Source organism: Chiloscyllium plagiosum, chromosome 6 (assembly GCF_004010195.1).
Source record: "Chiloscyllium plagiosum isolate BGI_BamShark_2017 chromosome 6, ASM401019v2, whole genome shotgun sequence".
In the NCBI taxonomy this organism is placed as follows: domain Eukaryota; kingdom Metazoa; phylum Chordata; class Chondrichthyes; order Orectolobiformes; family Hemiscylliidae; genus Chiloscyllium; species Chiloscyllium plagiosum.
Window position 1 is genome coordinate 76,998,925 of NC_057715.1, and position 22,988 is coordinate 77,021,912.

General features: G+C 40.1%; 2 protein-coding genes across 6 annotated transcripts in view; one reads left to right on the forward strand and one right to left on the reverse strand.

Moving 5' to 3' along the window:
- ift88 (intraflagellar transport 88 homolog) overlaps nucleotides 1-22,988 on the forward strand; it is a 302,741-nt gene that overhangs the window by 105,793 nt on the left and 173,960 nt on the right. The gene's annotated exons all lie outside the window — the stretch shown is intronic.
- cryl1 (crystallin, lambda 1) overlaps nucleotides 1-22,988 on the reverse strand; it is a 106,218-nt gene that overhangs the window by 48,170 nt on the left and 35,060 nt on the right. For 4 of the 5 annotated variants that reach the window (XM_043691912.1, XM_043691911.1, XM_043691909.1 and 1 more), the window contains exon 5: nucleotides 3,965-4,126. The exons of the other annotated variant lie outside the window; for it this stretch is intronic. In XM_043691912.1, the coding sequence (XP_043547847.1) occupies nucleotides 3,965-4,126 (162 nt within the window). The remainder of the gene's footprint in view (nucleotides 1-3,964; nucleotides 4,127-22,988) is intronic. 5 annotated transcript variants of the gene reach the window in all.

Sequence of the window (22,988 nt, forward strand, 5' to 3'; positions counted from 1 at the left end):
CTCCTCCTAGCTAGAGCCGCACCACAAACACAAGCAGAAGAGAAAGAAATTACACCAAGAAACAATAATGTGCACAATGAAATTTTGAAAATAAAAGGTCAGTACCCCACCCAACCTTTGGTATAAATTAACTTACAAATTGAAAGTACACAGCCCAACTGATCCCGAGCATAGTTTAGACCAGATTGTTATCAATAAAAAACTAAGAAAAGAAAGCCCCAACTGGACTTCCTCGTTTTTTTAAAGAAAAGTAGAGACATACCCAAACAAAGCTACTATTTGTACATACGAAATTGTTCAGATTATTGTACATACGAAATGTTCAAATTGTTAATTTGCCTACAAAGTCTCTTGCCTTTTCAGACGTGTCAAAGATATGTATAGATCCATCTAAGGTGATCAGAAGCACTGTCAAATACCTCAGAGAGTACTGGATCCCAAGCTCTCTCAGTCTTTTCTTGATGCCCTCAGAGAATTTTATTTTCTGATCACTGCTGCTGAGAAGTCCTGGAAGAACACGATCTTAGAGCCTTCATAAACTACAGCCTTCGGATCCTTCCCCTGGATTCTAGAAGCTTCCACAATTCTATCCTCATCTCTATAGTGACGAAACCACACCAAGACAGGATGAGCACTTTGGTCCTGACCTGATCTCTGTGCCGTGACCCAGTGAGCCCTCAATCTTCAAGCTTCTCATTCCAGCCTTCAAGTTAAGGAACTTCGGCAACCAGTCCTTAATAAATTCCACTGGTCGCGTATCTTCCTTACCCTCTGGTAGGTTGACGATCCAAATGTTTTTCTCCTGCCCCTGTTCTTGAGGTCATCAACCTGGTCAAGCAAATTATGGACCTGAATCTCCAGGGCCTGGATCCTGTCCTTGGAGGAATCAGTATCAGTGTCCACCACTGTCATCTTGTGTTCTACTTCATCCATCCTCTTCTCGAGATCTCCCAGCTGCTGTTCATGCTTCTACAGCATGATAAAGATCGGGGCCAGCTTCTCCTCTACCTGCTTCTCCAACATCTCGTGAGATTTTGCAAGCTCCTTTATCAGAACCTGGTATGACATCGAGTCTGAGGATCCTGCAGGCTGGGCAGTTGGCCCAGCCTCAGATGTACCTCCTCCCTTCGGCAAAGCTGGACAGCGAAAACCAAGGTAAATTGCTCTCTGACAGTTTCCTGGGACTCCACGACCTTTCCAGAGTCCCAGGATATTACCATGGTTTGAGTAGGGCGGGTTAAGGTTTTGTCCCGCTTGCGCTGCGGGGTGGAGTTCTGCAATGCGATCTTCCTAGATCGCCGCCATCTTGGATCCCCTTTATAAATCTTAGAAGAATATTGGATGTTTGTTTTGTAAATAAGGACTTTTTGTACTTGTTGACAAGATAAAGCTATCCATGGTTAAATTTAATTACCTATCCCTAATTGCCCTTGAGAAGGTGATGGTGCACTTCTTTCTTGAACCACTGCAGTACATATAGTGATGCTCACAAGATGTTAGGAAGAGAGCTCAGGGATTTTAGCCCAGTGATAGTGAAGGAATGGTGCTTTAGTTATTAATATTGAATATAATAACATGGAATCATGCTAAACTTTAATGATTGATATACTGATGATCCTGATAAATGGGGTGATACAGTTTGGAAGAAATAATAAGACAAGGGAGTACTCAAAGAATGGCAGGACACTAGCAAGTTCAAAGGAACAGAGGGAACATGGAGCGTTTGTCCACAGATCCCTTAACATGGCAGGGCAGATTAATAGGGTAACTAAGAAGGCATGTAGGACACCTTATCAGTTGAGGCACAGATTGTAAAATCAAGGAGGTTATGTTGGAGCTATACATAACTTGGGTTGCGCCACAGCTGGAATACTGTATGCAGTTCTGGTCATTACACTATATGAAGCGTGTGATTGCACTGGAGAGAGTGCAAAAGGGTTTCATCAAGATGTTGCCTGGGAGAGAACATTTCAGCTTTGTAGAGAGGCTAGATAAGTTTGGGTTGTTTTCTTGGAGCAGAGAAGATTGAAGGTGGACCTGATTGAGGTGCAAAGGGTTATGAAGGGCATCGATAGGGTGGGTAGAATGCAGCTGTTACCTTTAGGCAAAGGGTCACGAACAAGGGGATAAACTTTTAAGTGAAAGGCAGGAAGTTTAGAAGGAATTTAGAAAGAAAGTATTTACCACCCAGAGGGTGGAGGAGGTCTGGAATGCTTAGCCTGGGAGGGTAGTTGAGGTAGGAAAAAGTGATGAATACTTGTAGTGTCACAATATTCAAGGCCATGAGCCTAGTGTAAGAAAGTGAGATGAGTGTAGGCAGTGGTGTATTTTGGCATTACAGGCTAGATAGACTGACGGACCTCTTCTGTACTGTATAGAACATAGAACATTACAGCGCAGTACAGGCCCTTCAATCCTTGATGTTGCGCCAACCTGTGGAACCAATCTGAAGCCTATCTATCTTACACCATTCCATTGTTATCCATATATTTATCCAATGACCATTTAAATGCCCTGAAAGTTGACGAGTCCACTAGAGTCATAGAGATGTACAGCATGGAAACAGTACTGTTGCAGGCAGCGCATTCCACGCCCCTACTACTCTCTGAGTAAAGAAATTACTTCTGACATCGGTCCTATATCTATCACCCGTCAATTTATAGCTTGAGCTATAAATTGTGCTAGCCATCACCATCTGAGGAAAAAGGCTCTCATTGTCCACCCTGTCTAACACTGATTATCTTATATGCCTCAATTAAGTCATCTCTCAACCTTCTTTTCTCTAACTAAAATAGCCTCAAGTCCCTCAGCCTTTCCTCATAAGACCTGCCCTCTATACCAGGTAACATCCTAGTAAATCTCCTCTGAACCCTTTCCAAAGCTTCCACATGCTTCCTATAATGCAGTGACCAGAACAGTACACAATACTCCAAGTGTGGCTGCACTAGAGTTTTGTACAGCTGCAGCATGACCTCGTGGCTCCAAAACTTCAACCCTCTACCAATAAAAGCTTAACACACCGTATGCCTTCTTAACAACCCCATCAATCTGGTTCAGGAATCTATGTACATGGACACCAAGATCTCTCTGCTCTTCTACACTACCAAGAATTTTACCATTAGCCCAGAAATCCTTATTCCTGTTACTCCTTCCAAAGTGAATCACCTCACACTTTTCCACATTAACCTCCATTTGCCACTTCTCAGTCCAGAACTGCAGCTTATCTATGTCCATCTGTCACCTGCAACATCCTTTGGCGCTATCCACAACTCCACCGACCTTAGTGTCATCCACAAATTTACTAAACCATCCTTCTATGCCCTCATCTAGATAATTTATAAAAATGACAAACAACAGTAACCCCAAAACAGATCGTTGTAGTACACCACTAGTAACTGAACTCCAGGATGAACATTTCCCGTTTACCACACCCTCTGTCTTGTTTCAGCTAGCCAATTCTTGATTCAATTTCTGTATGATTCTATTCTATGACTAGTTAAGCTTTGGTAGGTTTATTATGTAATTTCACATGTGCTACTTGGTGTTTTGTTTTAAAAGTCTATTCATTTTTTAAAAATGAAAAATAAACCTTTGTTTTAAATTTACAATGGGAACAAGGATTTCACTTCCACAAATTCTTACCAAAGCGATTTATTGAGTTTCAACACAGCACTCTGTGATCAAAACCTTGATATTCATCATTTTTGGAGCTATTATTCATTTAATGGCTTACATACACAAGTTAAAGATCTTCAACTGGTCTTTAATTATCATATTGGAAATTTGAAAGAATTTAGTAATAAACTGATTTTGCTTTGCATCGCTTTTTTTCCACATATTCCTAAATGCATAGTCCTAATAAGCATATCCAAACATTCAGTTTGCAATTATTCATTGTATACTTGCAACCAATTTAAACCTTAGAACAGCTAGGTACACTGCTGTGCAGTGCATAAGTACTTACAGGATGCGCCACAATGCATTGCTTCACATGCTTAAGACCACTGAACAACTTTGAAGGTAAAAGACAAGAGGTAGAACTGCTGAGAATCACGCTGTCATTCATAAGCTTATCTAGGTCTTGAAAAACCTTCCTCTTCAGTTCCAAATTCTCAGGAACACATTCCTGCATCATACAAAGATATGAAACATAATCAACATCATTCCTGATTCTGCATGTGGCAGCTATTTGAACTAGAAAGTTGTACAGTGCAATAATCTAATGAACACTTAGTGCAACCAATATGAAGAATAAACTCTGGAAGCCATCCTGAATCAGTAGAAAATCAGATTTGTTCTCCTTAAAAAACAAATTTACCGTTTGAAGCAGAAGGTACTAGTGGGTGGCACGGTGGCACAGTGGTTAGCACTGCTGCCTCACAGCGCCGGAGACCCGGGTTCAATTCCCGTCTCAGGCGACTGACTGTGTGGAGTTTGCACGTTCTCCCCGTGTCTGCATGGATTTCCTCCGGGTGCTCCGGTTTCCTCCCACAGTCCAAAGATGTTCCACTCAGGTGAGTTGGCCATGCTAAATTGTCCGTAGTGTTAGGTAAAGGGTACATGTAGGGGTATGGGTGGGCTGCGCTTTGGCGGGGCGGCGTGGACTTGTTGGGCCGAAGGGCCTGTTTCCACACTGTAAGAATTCTAATCTTCTAATCTACTTTCAAAAGAAAAGCAGGGAATTCTTTAGATGTTTGTTAGAAGGTAGCAAATCAGGGGCTTTGCCCTTGGAGACTTACCTGGTTCATTACGTCTTATAGGCCAAGAATTACAAAGCTGGATATTTCTGATCGGCAATCAGGCTGGTTCACCAACCAGACTGTCACTGATTGAGGACACCATGTTCTGTGACTGTCCATGAAACTACCTTCAGCAGCAACAGAAAACATTCTCCGAAATTGTTTCAGGTTGCAGTTCATAGCTGCATTAAAAAGGTCTTTAATGCTACCATTGCCAAAACAAATAATTACATTGCCTTCACAATGGACCAATGAGTGGAAGAAGCAGTAGTGACCCTCTTCTCTCATGCACTTATTCTGGCATTAGTGGACAAACCAGAAGGTTTAGTTACCAGAAAGGTACATCTTCACTTTCCAACCTTTTACAATTAAGAAACAATGTATTTCTTAAATGAAATGTATAATCTTCCGTTTTTTCAATATTACATTCCATGTTGTTTCATGCCCGTGCAATAAATCAGTCTGAATCCTTCTAAATTACATTTTCATCACACCACACATTCCTACTTAGTTGTGCGTTATCTGCAAATTAAGAAGTAATACATTTGTTCCCAAACTCCCATATTGTGAACAGCTGGGGCTCAAGTACTGATCGTTGCAGCCCACCACCAGTCATAGCCTGCCAAACAGAAAATAAACTGTTCATTCCTACTCATTATTTTCTAGAACATAAAAATACAAATAGGAGCAGAAGCAGGGCTAGTCAGCCACTCAAGTCAGCCCCGCCATATGACAAGATCAATGCTGATCTGCTACAGGCCCTCAACTCCTTTTTCAGGCCAGTTCAACTTAGTTATTAACTTGCTGGTATTTCAAAATTCTTCCTCCCACCTCTATAAGTGCTTTCAGTGATCTAACCTCCACAACCCTGGTGTAAAGAATTCTAGACATTCACTACCCTCTGGGTGAAGAAATTTCTTCAAATCTGTTTTACGTGAGGGTGCCCCCTCATTCTGTAGCTATGCTCCCTAGTTCAAGACTCGCCTCAGTAGTTTTTAACATCTACCTTTCCTATATAATGAGGTATCAAAAGACATGGAACTATTATTTAAAACATGGAACCAAGAACTGGGGTTAGAAATCTCTTTAGAAATGTGGGAGGACACGTGGGAAAATGCCAGAAAGATCTCTATTTGTAATAGAACTCAAGCTATTCAATTAAAGATACTCCACAGGGCTCATATAGCACCTAAACGACTCGCAGAATTTAAGGTAGGAGCATCCCCAATGTGTCCTAAATGCAAAATAGAACTTGCCATAAAATCTGCAGGTATTGAGACAGAGTGGCAAATGCCTTTTCAGAGATCTTGGGTACAGAGATTAGATTGGATCCAGGGTCTCTACTCTTGGGTTTTCAGATTTTCCCTTCCTGGACGTGCACGAGAATAAACTATTTTCCATTCTCTCCTTTTGTGCAAGGGAAAATATTTTAGTGAATTAGGCAGCTGAAGGCCCTCCAGGTTAATCATGGAATATATCCCCCCTGACTTCCTCACAAATATGGTGCACCAAAAAACTGAATTATTCTATAAAATATGGCAGCCTTTTTTGAACTATATCGACACAGATATTTCAGCCATATTGTCAAGGACTTTTGTCTAACTGTGGTAATGGTACTGGCTGGTCTGGGGACCCCCGGGAGGAGGAATCCCATATAAATACGGGTTTTATTATGACTTGATGTAAATCTATTTTGAGCATTTACTTAGTTATTTAATTATTCTGTTGTTTATCACTAGTAATGTATGATATCCTATTTTATGTTTTGGTTGTTTGTAGGATAGATCAGTAGATAGTTGGGTTTTTATTTTGGTTTCGGTTATTATTTATTTCTTTTATTTTTTTCTTATTTATTTAATTTTATATTGGTGTTTATACTTGTTTGTATTACTTCTGTAAACTTTAACAATTTCCTTTTTTCAATAAAAATATCTATTAAAACAAATCTACCCTGCCAAGCTCCCTCAGATTCTTACATGTTTCAATAAAATCACATCTCGTTCTTCTAAACTCTAATGAAGAAAGATGTACTTATTTAGCCGTTCTCTTCGGTCAACTTTTAATCCCAGCAATCAGTGAATCTCTTTTGAACAGCCTCAAATGTCAGTCTATCCTTTTCTAAATATAGGGACCAAAACCTATAAACAGTATTTTGGTGTAGCCTCATGTCCCTATTTTTAAATTCCAACCCCCTCACATTATTGGCCACATTTCCATTTGCCTTATTTATGTGCTGCACCTGCATGCTAACATTTTGTGTTGCATACACAAGACACCCAGATTTCTTTACATTGCACTTATTTGGAGTCTCTCTTCATTTAAATAATAGCCAGCCTTTTGATATTTTTTCTGCCACAGTGCATGACCTAACACTTTCCTCCCATAAACTCCATCTGCTAAGACTTTTTCCACTTACTCAAGCTATCTCTAGCCCCTCGCAGATTCCTGTGCCCTTTTAATTGAGTAACCAGTACCCTCATCAGTTTCTAAAATGGAAAACTAATTTGTGAGTGGGTTGCCAGGGAACTTCTGTACCACCTGCAAGTTTCTCTTGGAGTGTCTGGCAGTCACCCCCTTCTTTCCTTTGTCCAGGCTCTTAAGTTGTGGTGTAACCACTCTGGCACATCCACCAAGCTGACAGTTATGTGGATAATATGTTCTCAAATTGGCAGATGTGTCACAGCGTCTTCAGTCGTTGTCAAGCTCTGAAACCTGAAGCTCAAGTTTTTGCTGGAAGCACTTCTAACACATATGGTCCTCTAGAAGCATAGTAGGTTCCCTTACTTCCTACATATTATAGGCCATGCAGTCCACTCAACTGACCTGTGCTGCTATGTCTTAAATTTGAACTTATTTACTTGGTCTTAAACATATTTCCCTTATGCTAACTTTACTCTACTTTCCTTACCATTCTTTGCTTACTTATATTAATTTATTAGGTCGGCTGTGTAACTTTTACACTTTCCTATTATTTCTCAGTTAATCCCTCTTCCAAAAATAAATTTGCTAAATCATGAACCAATCATTTCCCCAACAGCAGTTTCCTGAAGTTGTAGCTGTTAAACTATGCCTCCTTTCCCGGTAATGGGGCCCCAGTCCTACAGTCCTGCTGTCTCCTCTCTCGCTGTTGTGTTGAAGCTAAAAGTGCTGGGCCCCTGGCCCTGGGCCTTGGTATATCCATTTGCTGCCTCCTTTCTTGCTGCTGTGTTGAAGCTGAATACCTTGGAAGCCTCCTCTCAATGACAGTAAACATCAATGAAATTCATTATCATGTCCTGTGTTCTACTATAGCCTTTGGCCATCTGAGGAGCAGTGTGTTTGATGACTAGGACCTCAAATCTGAAATCAAATTCATGTTCTACAGTGCAGCATCCTTCATGTTTGAGTGGAAGACATGAAAATATACAGATATCCCTAATGTCTACAGAAGTATTACCAGAGTTGCCTCTGCAAAATCTGAAAATCTAGGAGCAGAATTGGTGCTCCAATATCCCTAACTCTTTTCAGACCAACATCCCCTGAACTGGTGTGAACTATTTTAAGCACCTTCAACACACCCATGGGAGGCTCAACACAAAAAAAAGGAAGAAGCAGATGAAAACCTGAGCATCCAACCACTCGATTCATCAGACATCACCTCAGGATACATAACTGGGTGTTTTTGGAGTTGTACTCATCCAGGCAAGTGGGAATTATTCTAGCACATTCCTGACTTGTGTCGTGAATGCTTGAGGACATGAGGAATTTGTTCCTCACCATGGAAACCCCATCTCTGACCTGCTTTTGTAGCCACAGTAGTTATATGGCTTGTCCAATTCATGTTCTGGTCAATGGTAATTCCCATGATGTTGAAGATGGAAGATTTAATACCATTGAATATCAAGGAACAATAGTTAAATTCTTGATTTGTTGGAGATGGTCATAGTCTGGCACTTACGTGGTGCAAATGTTATTTGCAAAATGTCAGGCCAAACCAGGATAATGTCCAAGTCATGCTGCATTTGGTCAGAAACTGCTTCAGTACCTTAGGAGTCATGAATGGTGTTAAACATTATGCAATCATTAGTGAACACCCCCACTTCTGACTTTATGATGGAAGGAAAGTCATTAACATAATAGCTGAAGATGGTTGGTCCTACGACATTAACCCGAGGAACTCCTACAGAGATGTCCGGGAGTTGAGATGACTGACCTCCAACAACCATAATCATCTTCCTTTCTGCTATGTATGATTCCAACAAGTGGAAATTCCCCCCCCCCCCCCTACCCCCAATTCCCAGTGACTCCTTGACGCCACACTCAGTTAAATGTGGCCTTGATGTGAAGGGCAATCGCACTCAGTTCACATCTGAAATTCAGTTCCTTTGTTCATATTTGAACCAAGGCTGTATTAGGTCAGAAGCTGAGTGGTCCTGGCTTAATGCAAACACAGTATCAGTGAGCAGGTCATTGCTAAGCAAGTGCTGCTTCAAAGCACCAAATTTCAGATTAGTTCATGAAATCTGAATTTGGAAGCTGCGATGAGTAGAATATAGTAAAAGAGAATATAGTTAAGTGAACAGGTGAATTTTTAATTGCTTTAGTAAGATGGTGCACTCAAATTGTTATATCCAAAGCAGCATCTCCGATATCTCAATTGGTGGCCCATTTATTGGAATAGAGTTACATGGACCAACATAATTCTAGGTTTAGCTCTGGATCAGATCATTTCAGCCAGGAAAGATGAAATTCTACATTTCATTTAAAGACTCTGCATTATGGTGAGTTGGAGGTTATGAAACACTCTGGGGTGCCTGCTCCAAACTGTGATCTGTGACCAGTTCAGATAAGTTTAGTACTCCCTACTAAATAGGTAGCAAAGTGCTGCAGGGTAACTGCTGATGGAAAAAAAAGGTAGGAATTAACTCATATAGAAGCTTTAGAGTTGGAAGTAGCAAGAAAGACTGGACAACTTAGGGAATTTATTTCTTTGTTTATTGAAGAGAACCTACAAATATTAAATGAGAGTTATTCATTAACTTACTGAAGGATACACAGTAATAAGGGAACAGTGGTTTAACTGGGAGACAATTTGGTGATCAAACTTCAGAATGAAGTGAAAGTACCGCGTAACTATTGTTGAAGTCCATAAGAGCGATTGGTCAATTTGTAATTGCAGCTTCATGACAAGTGAAAAATAATTATTCAGGTATCATTTTAAGTTCAATACTGAGGCAAACGCTACTTTTCCATTTATATTAACTGATGCAGAGTCAAATATTAACTGCATCAAAGCCTGAACTTCTCAAACCTCTCTTTCTGACTATAATTCCTTATGCCTGATAAAATGCCAGTAAATATGTATTGCGCTTCTTGTACTGTCACAATCAGTAGCAGCATGCCATATTCATAAGTTGTAAAACTTAAACTGACCCAGTGTGAAATCTTCTGGACCTGTCTATTTTAAAATAAGATGCTGCAAAGGCAAGCCATAGCAGTTGTATTACTTGATTATGTGAATTCAAGTACTGTTACATTGTCTCAATAGGACAAAAGGACACATTCCAGACTAAGAATATGTCAATAGCCAGGGGGTTTGGGGTTCTGGTGAGGTGTTGAATGCATAGAGGAGCTGCTAGCACAATATTTACAGCAGGAGTGTAACAGTATTAAAATAGCTCTGAATACAAATTGTGATGAGGAGATAAAGCAACGACAAAATGATAAGTCATGTTGATCGAGTGGGCAACAAGGTGGCAGATAAAGCATAAGGGGGGCAAGTGAGACTTACTCACTTTGTTTGTAAGATGAGAAGCAGATTTTTTTTTCAAATGATATGAAACTTGCAAGTGTTAATGACAAAGAAGAATCAAGTGTAGTCACACAAGGAACACAAACTTAGCATGCAGGTGCGGCACACAACTGGGAAGGTAAATGTCATTTTGGCCTTTCTTGCAAGGGGATTGGAGAACAAGAATAAGGAAGTGTTGCTCCAATTGTACAGGACTTTGGGAAAAGCACACTTGCAGATCTGTGTACTGAAGGATATACATACATTGGATGAGATTTACCAAAGGTTCACTCGATTAGTTCCTGGGATGAAAGGACTGTCCTATGATAAGAGACTGAATCAGTAGATCTGGAATTCACCGAAATATACAAGATTGTGAAGAAGGGTAGTTTTTTTTATTCTTTAACGGGATTAGAATGTTGCTGGCTAGGCGAGCATTTACTGTCTAACCGTAATTGCCCAGAGAGTAACCACATTGCTGTGGATCTGGAATCACATGTAGGCCAGATCAAGCAAGGATAGCAGCTTCCTTCCCTCGGGAACCAGATGAGTTTTTCTGACAATCGACAAGAGATTCATGATCATCATTAGGTTCTTAATTCGAGATTTTTATTGAATTCAAATTCCACCACCTACCATTGCAGGATTTGAACCCAGGTCCCCACAATACTACCTGGGTCTCCAGATTAAAAGACCACTGATTGTAGAACTAGGCTGTTGCCTATTCATAATAAAAGAGTTATTTCTCCTGTTTGGGGTGTCTTAAAAGACAGGCTGGGTTTTTCTTGGAGCAGGGAAGGCTTAGTGGGGGACCTGAATGAGCTGTCCAAAATTATGAGGGCCATAGATAGGAAGTTTTTTTTTCCCATTGTAGAAGGTTCAATAACTAGAGGGCATAAATTAAAATAAGGGCAAGAGGCTTTGATGGAATTTGAGGAAAAGATTTTTTGGGCCAGTCTGGAATTCTGCCTGAAAAAGGTGATAGAAGTGAGAAAGATCACAGCATTTCAGTAATATTTATTTGAATACTTGAAATGCCATAGTACACAAGACAACAGGTTTAGTACTGTGAAATACAACTAAAGTAGATTGGTGCTTGATGACTCGTGCAGGCACGATGGGCTGAAGTGTCTCTTCCATCTCTATGAATTTGGAGGCAAATTATTAAGTCGATCATTTAGGATTGAGATGGAAAGAAATTAATTTTTCATGTGGCTGTGAACCTTTGAAATTCTTTCCTCCAGGGGATTGTGAATGTCTCACCACTGAGTATAATCAAGACGGAGATCAGCAATTTAATGGATATGAGGAGTGGCAAGAAAATGGACTTCAGACAGAAGATTATTGATAAATGTGATCACACTGAAAGGCAGAGAAATTAAGAAATATAATTAGGTGCAGATCAGTTATGTCATTTTCTGCTGCATTAAACATGTCAGATTTTATTTTGAAGTTAACTGCTTGGTTACCAGCCGTAAAGCCTTAGTATATTATTTTTGCTGAGAAAATCTGAAACTATAGCGAAGAGCTAAGAAACTTTCCCAAGCAGCCTTGTGATTCAGAAGTTAATGAAAACCAGTGTTATAAATACACCGAAAGCATAATTGAGTACTGGCAGTCCGACAGGGGTGAACTAAGGTTCACCTGGTAAAATGTTGTGCTTCAAAGCAAGTAGAAGTTGTGGTTCACCTGGTACCAAAAGTGTAGTTTGAGAAATGAGACAACGATGTAACAAGGCAAAACATTTATATTACACCATTGTTAACCACGAAATGAGCTCTCTATAAATCACATTCCAACCACGTGGTTTGCACTCCATTAACAATTGTCTGTAAATCAAACAAGGTCACATACTCATTAATTTTGTTGTTTTTCTTTCTCACTTCTTGCAGGATAGTGCTGCATGGCTGCATAAAAAATAGTGGCCAGATTTTAAGTTTCCCAAAATATTTTGCTCATTGAAACTGAATGGTATCTAATAGTTGAGACTGTAAACAAGCGTACAAATAGACACAATAAATAAGGAAATGCTGTCTTTGGTACCAAGTGAAACAAAAGCTTTTGCAAAAGCAAAACATGGCCCAAATCAAAAGTTGTCCAATTTTCGTTCCATTTTAATCAGTACTGTTAGGAAAGCCAATTGTTTTAGTTGCTTTTTTCCAACTAAACTACAAGTATGAGCAGACCACTTTCATCATAGTTTTCTGCCAAGTACAGTACTCCTGGATGTATACTTGATTGGAACTAGAATATGATCAATGACATTGTTGGCAAGAAATTAAACCGTAAGAAATGCAGCTTTGTATGGATCGATAGACATGAAGAACCACAATACTCTAAGCCAGTATTAGGAATGCAACGCCATTGTTAAAAAGTTGCCTCAAAGCCTATTACATGTGCAGACCATGTTTTCCATTTGCAGAAATACTTGCCAATCACATTCTGGACATGGTGAGGACCCCAAGACAGGCAGTCAGCATTATTAAACGGAATGGGTAAGAGTCAGCTTCACTTAAAGAAGAATATACAAACACCAAATGTCACTACATATGAGAAAATTCTATCTATCCTGAGAAGGATAGGTCTGGCCTCGGTGCTGCGGAACACTGCAAGACTGCTCCTTATCTGTTTCTCATGGAAAAATTTGCAAAGAAAAGCACCTTTGACTACAAGTGCATGAAAAGGTATTCAGCATGTAGCATCCTCAAGCCCAGCAAGAAAAGGAGAGGGTGTCATGTGGTTCTGTGAGCAGACTGCCTGTCATTTCGGAGAATGCCTCATCATCCAATCTTTCGAACAAGCACCAAGGCATAGCTTGGCTGGTGCTGAGAAGGGCACTGCCCATCAGAAATTCACACATGCCCGGTCTTCTGTGCATCACCACACATCACCAATGCAGCTGCTTCAAGGGTGAAGAGATGGTCAGTCTCCATCTGGAATGTGCCTTTGCAAAGAAGGTCCAGAGAGAGATGCAGTAGCTTTGCCAAGGTTTGTCCCGAGCAGCTCCATGACGCTGTTCTGTATGGGTCATTCCCCGGATGCACACCAATACAAATATCAACTGCATTTGGAGGTCAAAGACTCCCTTTGGCCAAAATTTATTGGTCTTCCAGTGCAAAGAGTTGACCTCAATCAAGTGTTACAGATTGACCTTGGAATGTGCCAAGAAGTACATGCTGAGGGTCACATTAAAGCTTGGGGGCAGCTGTTATCAAGCCACAGTGGGGGAACACTGCAATCTAGGGTCTGTCTACCAAAGTATAACATGGGTCCATTCAGTTATCAGACACTCTAGGTGCCTCAAAAATGAACATTAATAGTTTCCTGCAAAAGCAGACACTGCCTTTGTTTTTGAAAATGAGCATAAGTTCCAAGATATGTCAAAATTCCAATGTTTTGTTTATTTCTTTTACAGTCATAGAGTTGTACAGCATGGAAACAGATCCCTCGGTCCAATTCATGCATGCTGACCAGCATTTAGCCCAGATCCCTCTAAACCCTTCCAATTCATATCCTCATCCAGGCGTCTTTTAAATATTGGAATTGTACCAGCCTCCACCACTTGCTCTGACTGCTCATTCGATATGCGCACCATCTTCTTTGTAAAAAAAAAAATTGCCCCTTGGGTCCCTTTTAAATTTTTCCCCTCTCAACTTAAACCTTTGCCTTCTAGTTCTGGACTTCTCCCAACCCAGGGAAAAGACCTTGGCTGTTCACCCTATCCATGCCCCTCATGATTTTATAAATCTCTATAAGGTCATCTTCAGCCTCCAAAGCTCCATGGAAAATAGCCCCAGCCTACTCAACCTCTCCCTGAAGCTCAAACCCTCCAACCCTCGCAAAATACTTGTAAACCTTTTCTGTACTCTTTAAAGTTTCACAACATCCTTCATATAGCAGGGTGACCAGAACTAAACACAATATTTCAAAAGTGGACTAACCAACGTCCTGTACAGCCGCAACATGACCTCACAATGCACTGAACAATAAAGGCAAGTGCACCAAACACCTTCTTCACTATCCTGTCTACCTGTGAACCCACTTTCAAGGAACTATGAACTTGCACTCCAAAGTCTCTATTCAGGAGCACTCCGTAGGATCTTACCATCAAGTGTATAAGTCCTGCCCTGATTTGCCTTTCCAAAATGTAGCATCTCACATTTATCTAATTTAAATTCCATCTGTCACTCCTCAGCCCATTGGCCCATCTGATCAAGATCAGGTAACCTTCTTTGCTATCCACTACACCTCCAATTTGCAGATGACACCAAAACTTACTGACTATACCTCCTAGGTTCACATCCAAATCATTTATATAAATGATGAAAAGCAGTGGATCCAGCACCGACCTTTGTGGCACACCACTGGTCATATGCCTCCAGTCTGAAAAGCAACCCTCCACCATCTACCTCTGTCTTCTACCTTTGAATCAGTTCTGTTCCCAAATGACTAGTTCTCTCCGTATTCCATGAGGTCTAACCTTGCTAACCGGTCTACCATGAGGAACCTTGCCGAGCGCCTCTGAAGTCCGTATAGATCATGTCCACCACTCTGTCCTCATCAATCCTCTTCGTTACTTCTTCAAAAAACTAAATCAAGTTAGTGAGATATGATTTCTCATGCACAAAGCCATGTTGACCAACCGTAATCGGTCCTTGCCTTTCCAAATGCATGTAAATCCTGTCCCTCAGGATCCCTTCCAACAACTTGCCAACACTGTCAGGCTCACCAGCCTATAATTCCCTGGCTTGTCCTCATCACCTTTCTTAAAAAGTGGTAATTTGCCAAACCAGTCTTCTGGCACATCCCCTGTAGCTTCTCTGCAAAAACGGATTTAGAATCTTTGTACTTATAGATGAGTGTTTTTATGAATAAAGTATATTTTGGAAAAAAAAATGTAGGGAGGCACACTAAAGCTTGAGAAAGCTACCAAGGCGGAGAGGAGAAAGACCAATGTCAGAGGCCTTTCTGCCAAAGTGTAACACTCTCGTTGACTCAAAATATATGCAAATAGTTTCCCTCACTAGTAGAAAATACCTTGTGATGCAACCGCAGAAACGCTTGGAGGAATGTCAAATTCCAATGTGTTGTTTGCTTTTTCTCTACAAACAACAGTTTTAGGACCATTTATAGGTACTTATAGATAATTTCCAGAAATAAGGCAAATTTTTGAAATTAAAAGAGGTGAGAAAAGGACACAAGGGTCTGTTAACTTTCAAGATACCTTTGTAGCCTTAATGGCTACGTAAGCAGTTTCCTTTCATTACTAGAAAATGCTTTCTTGTTGGATTGAACCTGTAAGGAGTAATGTCAAAATTGCTGCAAAGTTTCTCCAAAGTCTATTCAGCACTGTTTTGTACTTTTCTTTATATTTCAAAACTACACTTTATTCATAAAAAATATCTTTATGTATACATAGTCACAAATGCAGTTTAGTTCTGTACAATAGCATATCAAGGAAACAAACAGTGGAGTTTGACTCTATTCAAACAAATCAAAAGGCATCTCTTGTGAATGTAGTCATGCACATGCATTTGAGGCGGGGGGCTCAGATAATTGAATGAACCCCCATTTAACTTCAACAGAAAGACTTCAAACAGTGGTCTTTCCCCACTGCACCTCGTGGCAGCTCTCCCAAACTTTAGTGCATCCCTCAGCACAGAGCCCTTGGAATGTGCCAGTTCCCAACACTTGGTCAAGGCCAACTCCTCGATCTGAAAAGCCAACAGGTTTTGGGCAGACCAAAGAGCGTCTTTCACCCAGACGATGGTCCTCCAGGCAGAGTTGATGTTTGCCTTGGTGTGTCCCAGGAAACAAACCCTAGAGTTCAGAGTCCTGTGCCACAGAGGTGCTCAGATTGAACCTTGACGAAAATCACTGCATCTCATTCCAGAAGGAGATGTGTGGCAATCTCAACACTTCCCAAGTGCTTTGGGGGGGCAGTGTGCACTGGTGCAGACGAGGAGGATCTCACCAGCCAAGCGATGTCCTCAGGCTTGTTGGAAAGCTTTGTGAAGAGGCATTCTGCCAAATGACTTTGACAATCTGCTCAGGGAACCACACAACAGGATCCACCATCTCCTTTTCCTGCAGGGTCTCCAGGATGCCACGTATTAACCACTTCCTGATGGACTTGTGGTCAAAAAAGTGTTTTCCTTTGCAAATTTCTCCGCGAAGGACAGGTGATATGGAACGGACCAACTACTTGGAAGTGTTCTGCAACAACGAGGCCAATTCCATCCCTCACACCATCAGGGACAGGTAGAACCTCAATATGTAGTGACACTTGTTGTACTTCCTTATAGGTAATGAATAAAGTATATTTTTGACACAAAAAGTGAGAAGAGGATCAAATGGCAGGTGATTAGGGGTAGAACTTGATTCAGTTGACTGCATTGAAATTGGCTCTACAGAACAAAGAGCTGTTTGGTGAGTTTCTGTGAAGTGGTTGAAGTCTTTTCTATTCTTAATTTTTAATACACTACATAAATTGGTGGCAAAGTTTGTAAATAAGTAAACTATATAATTTAAATGCGTTAAGACTGGCAGTTCAGATGTGTCAAAGCTGCAGCAAATGGAAGCATCTGGATACCATGGTAATCCAGGGCAATTAAATTTGTGGTGAGTGTTTGAGGTTCTAGCAGCTTTGAATCAAAGTTTAGGAGTGAGAGGCCAAAATACAGACATTGGTGCATCAGGGAGGGAGTAAGTTACTTGGATTCTTTGCACCAGGTGGCAGGCACTCACATAGGATAGAGTCTTCTGATTTGGTTAGTGGTCAAGGACAGGATAGTACGACTTTGAGGGGGGCAGTTAAGGGTCTCAGTGTCAGTCTCTGCAACAGTCCAATAGGTTTTAGGTTTATTTAGCCTATTTACACGAGAAAGGGGTTACAGGGTTGTAAGTGCAAACTGATCATTAAGCAAGAAATGACATTCAGGACAAGAAAGGCACTATTTAAAGGTGGAGGGGTAACACTGTTAAGCAAGAATAACTTTGGTGCAATAGTTAGAGATGACCTTGGTTCAGGAGGAGAATCAGTTTGAGTGGCGATGAGGAATAGTAGAGGAAAGAAGTCACCAGTGGGAGTGGTCTACAGGTCCTCTAGCAATACAATATACAGAAAGGTATAATAAATGCCCACAATAATGAGGTGTGACTTTAATCCACATGCAAACTTAATAAATCAAATTAGCAGCAATAGCCTGCTTCAGAGATTCACAGAATGCTTTTGAAGTAAGTTCTTATAGCAGCACATCTTGGACCAACAAGAAAGCAGTAATAGTAGCAGTATTGTGTAGTATCTCAAGATTAGTGAATGATCCCGGAGCTAAGACACCCCAAGATATCACCAACCACAATATGATTGCATTTTACATTTAGTTTGAAAGGAAACAATTAGGTCAGAAACTTGTACAGAACTTAAATATTCCTGACTTGTACAGAACTTAAATATTCAGAAGTTGAGTACTCAGTAGAATGAAGATGCAAGAAACACACCTGGGGGAAAATAAATACCATTTTATGCAGAATGAGAAGAGGGTATTGATTGGTTGAACCAGAAACACGATGGAAATGCAGCAAGAATAGTTAACTGTGAATTTTAATTCTCAGACCAGTATTTAGTCTGAGAAATCAGTTTGGCTATCTCCATGACACATCTTTTTCATTAAAAGAGGGTGTAAAGTATGTAGAAATTCCTTTTGCCTCCATAAATAGGGCCCTGAGTATTTAAGTGTATCGCTTCTATTACACGAATGTAGCACATTACAGGCCCAGCTGATAATCTTACATTGGTTTTGCACTGTCCAGGTTATTTAGTATCTGATTTCTAATAGTAGAATCACATCTAATGAGGACATACTTCTGAGTCTTGCAAGCACAAGCTTGCAATGAAAGGTATAATAAGCAAGAGCATGAATGGCATATTACCCACTGATGGCGAATTGGACAGATTTTTTTGATACATCCTGATAGTTGTTTGAGCATAGGACCTACCTACCTGGCTTTGGAACTTATATCACATCACTGAACTGCATGGTAGATCGAACATCTTCTTGGCTTAACAGCTGAATCCTGTTCATGGAGAAAGTCATTAGGGCATCTAACTGGGCACCTTAGTAAAAATGAAGATGAACTGGACAGAAGGGATGATGGTAGATGTTATGAAGATGGATGCAAATAATAGTATTAAAGGGAGAGGTGTTGTAACAGGGCAAAGGATGCCATTGATGGCCCTGGTGAACACTGGAGTAGGGAAATAATTGTTTAGTGAGTAAAGAGTCAGGGAGAAGCAATATTTTTCAAAAGGCATAAGCTGAAATAGTCACGACAGAACATGGAGGAGCTCAGGGACTGCAGTAGAGTGTGAGTGGGGAAATATGGAATAGTCAACATAGAGGACACTACCCATGGTACTGACAGTTGATATTGCTGGTCTTAGTGAAGTAATTGAATTAATACATTTGTGTACAAAACATCACAATAGAGAATAGATGCAGGAGTAGGCCATTCTGCCCTTCGGGCCTGCACCAACATTCAATATGATCATGGCGGATCATCCTTAATCAGTATCCTGTTCCTGCCTTATCTCCATAACCCTTGATTCCACTATCCTTGAGAGCTCTATCCAACTCTTTCTTAAATGAATCCAGAGACTGGGCCTCCACTGCCCTCTGGGGCAGAGCATTCCACACAGCCACCACTCTCTGGGTGAAGAAGTTTTTCCTCATCTCTGTCCTAAATGGTCCACCCTGTATTTTTAAGCTGTGTCCTCTGGTTCGGCACTCACCCATCAGCGGAAACATGTTTCCTGCCTCCAGAGTGTCCAATCCTTTAATAATCTTATATGTCTCAATCAGATCCCCTCTCAGTCTTCTAAACTCAAGGGTATACAAGCCCAGTCGCTCCAGTCTTTCAGCATAAGGTAGTCCCATCATTCCAGGAAGTTACCTCATGAACCTACGCTGCACTCCCTCAATAGCCAGAATGTCTTTCCTCAAATTCGGAGACCAGAACTGCACACTGTACTCCAGGAGTGGTCTCACCAGGGCCCTGTACAGCTGCAGAAGAACCTCTTTGCTTCTATACTCAATCCTTCTTGTTATGAAGGCCAGCATGCTATTAGCCTTCTTCACTACCTGCTGTACCTGCATGCTTACATTCATTGACTGGTGTACAAGAATACCCAGATCTCTCTGTACTGCCCCTTTACCTAAATTGATTCCATTTAGGTAGTAATCTGCCTTCCTGTTCTTGCCACCAAAGTGGATAACCATACATTTTATCCACATTAAACTGCATCTGCCATGCATCTAACCACTCACCTAACTTGTCCAGGTCACCCTGTAATCTCCTAACATCCTCATCACATTTCACCCTGCCACCCAGCTTAGTATCATCAGCAAATTTGCTATTGTTATTACTAATACCATCTTCTATATCATTAACATATATTGTAAAAAGCTGCGGTCCCAGTACTGATCCCTGCGGTACCCCACTGGTCACTGCCTGCCATTCCGAAATGGAGGCGTTTATCACTACCCTTTGTTTCCTATCAGCCAACCAACTTTCAATCCAAGTTAGTACTTTGCCCCCAATACCATGTGCCCTAATTTTGCTCACTAACCTCCTATGTGGGATTTTATCAAAACTTGCAATAGTTTCTATTATTAAAAAAATTGACTTTAAAAATGTGAATACATTTAAACAGAAATTTTGTTGAGATTCTCATTGTATTCAGGACTCAAAAGAAAATTAATGCAGCACAGAGATGGAAACTGTGCTAAATGTTTCTTTAGAAACAACCCAAAAAGCGGGAGATAAAGGGTTAAAGGCAACCCTGAGAATAGCTGACACGTATAGTTGGCTGCATAATTATAACTTTTAAATTAAAGAATTTAAGCTCGGAAAGCAATCCTTTCAGCAGGACAATTTCAAATGCCAAAATGGATTACATGCAGAGATAAATGAAACAACTGACAAAGAATGGTGCCAAACAAACTCAAGCTACCTGTCCCAGCAGGTAAATGACACAGCAAAGTCTCGGATTTCCAATGTGTAAAATGTCCCCTAGATTATACAAAAAAAATTGACTTCTTGAAAGAGGTTTAACTGAAAGCATAGATTCCAAGGAACTTGCATAACACTAGCTGTTCTCTGATGTTCAACTTGATAATGTTACCATCACAGAAAATTACTGTTCAAATGTGAATAATTTTTTAAAGTTAATTTTTAAAATAATAGTAAGTATTACAAGATGGTGTTTTGTACACTCTCTCACATATCACAAAATAAGATCTTTGACCTTGGCATATTTCATTCATGTACTGTAGTAGAATGTAATCAAACATTTTCTTTATTAATTTGTCTTCCAAATATCAACAAGTTATGCCAAAGTGCGGAAAAAGTGAAATGGGGTTAATGCTAAAGCCACAGTGGAATATTGCAACAAATTATATTGTCCTGAGTTGTCAAATCATGACAATTTGAGAGAGTATGTTTAAAAAAAAACATCTTCTACATAGTTTGTAGGTGTTATTGCAGGAAAGCACAGTAGCACATTGGCCAATGAAGTGGCCAAACATGAATATGTAGATTAACATTTTCCCGGTAGGCTAGAGTTAGCTAAACAAGTATTTTTTGACCAGTGTGCTACAGCCCAAGCTGAGAAAGTTGTGCTAAAAGATTTTGAGGAAGCAGTAGCACCGTTTTACCCGAGCTTCTGATCTTCTCAGTGTCTACTATTGTCAGTTATGCTGCCAGCTTATGGATCTTTCTTGCAATAACATTCAGTTTGAGCATTATGCAATTATCACATACTGTATTTCTGAAAGGAGAATAAAAGCAGGTGTTCCATGGAATTGTTTGTCTCATTGAAGCGTGCCTTGGTATTGAAAACGTTGGGAATCATAGAGCTATACAGTAATAGAAAATTACATTCCATTACATGCATAGCTGAAAATATGATCAAGAATCAACAAGAATACCAAAGGTTTAATGGGGAAGTGGAAAAGCAAATATTAAAAACCAAGTTGTATGAGAAGAGACTAGCAGCTAATGAATGGAAATCCCAAAGTCTTCTGTAAGCATATAAACAGCAAGAGACTGGTTAAAATGAGGAGTAGGTTTGATTAAAGACCAAAAAGGGGATTTAAAGTGAATTAGGTTTATTGTCACATGTATTCACAGGACTACACTGAAATGTTTAAAAGTTGCCACTTACAGTGCCATCTTAGGTACAAAAGGTACCTAGATACAGAATCTTAGATACAAAGTAGAAAAATAAGGAAAACAGAAAGTTAAAAATTGCAGTCCTTCTTATTAAAAAGTAGAAAAACAAAGAAACAGTTAACAATTCAGTACCACAGTCCAAAAGTGCCTAGTCATGCTGGGTTCATACTCCTCACAGGGCTCAACCTTCCCTGCTGCAGGCTCAATCTCTCCCCTAATTTACTAATGGAGGTAGGGGGTATGGATAAGGTATTAAATGAATACTTTGCATTGGGTTTTACAAAGAAGGAGGATACTGCCTAGCCCACGGTGACAGAGGACAGAAGAATGAACTCTGTCCCTAAAAGGGTTGAAAATTAAAAAGAAATTAGTCTTTGAGACACTGCCGGCACTTAAAGTTAACAATGCACTGAATGAGATACTTTGTTCAAAATCCTTGGATGAGAGGATAGAAATTGCAGTGGCATTAGCCATAATATTTCAGTATTCTCTGGACTCAGGGGAAATGCCAAAGAACTAGAGAACTGCCAGTGTTACATCTTTGTTCAAAAGAAAAGTTGCAAGTACAAACTAGCACAATTACAAACTAATTAGTTTAATTTCAGTAACAGGAAAATATTTGGAAACAATTATTTGAATTGAATCAGTGGAAAAAGGTGAGAGTTGATTAGGAGGAATCAGCATGTATTTCTAAAGGGAAAAGTAGTGCTTAACTACCTTGGAGTTATTTTATTTTTAAGAGGAACAGGAGGGGTTGAGGAGGATAATACTTTTGATGTGGTATACATAGATTTCCAGAATACATTTGATACAGCAGCTTACAGAGTTGAGGAAAGGTGTAGGTCATGGGATAAAAGAACAGCGACAACATGGATACAATATTGATTGAGTGATAGGAAGAAACAATAATGGTCAATGAAAGTGTTTTGGGCTGGAAGAAGGTTTGTAGTGGAGCTCCTCGGAGGTCGGTGTATTTACTTTTGCTTTTCCTGATATATCTATTACACACACACACATATATACATATAAGATCTGGATCTTACAGTGCAATGAACAATTTCAAAGTTTGCATATCATACCTGACTTGGAAGAACTGTGAGGAGGGCAGTGTGTATTAGGAGATTGACAAAACGGTGGATAGGTGTTAGATAAGGTTCAATGCAGAGAGGTGTGAGGTAATGAGAAAGTCTATAGCCTTAAAACTTGTCTTTAAACATTTAGACTAAAATGTAATGCTGCATTATAGA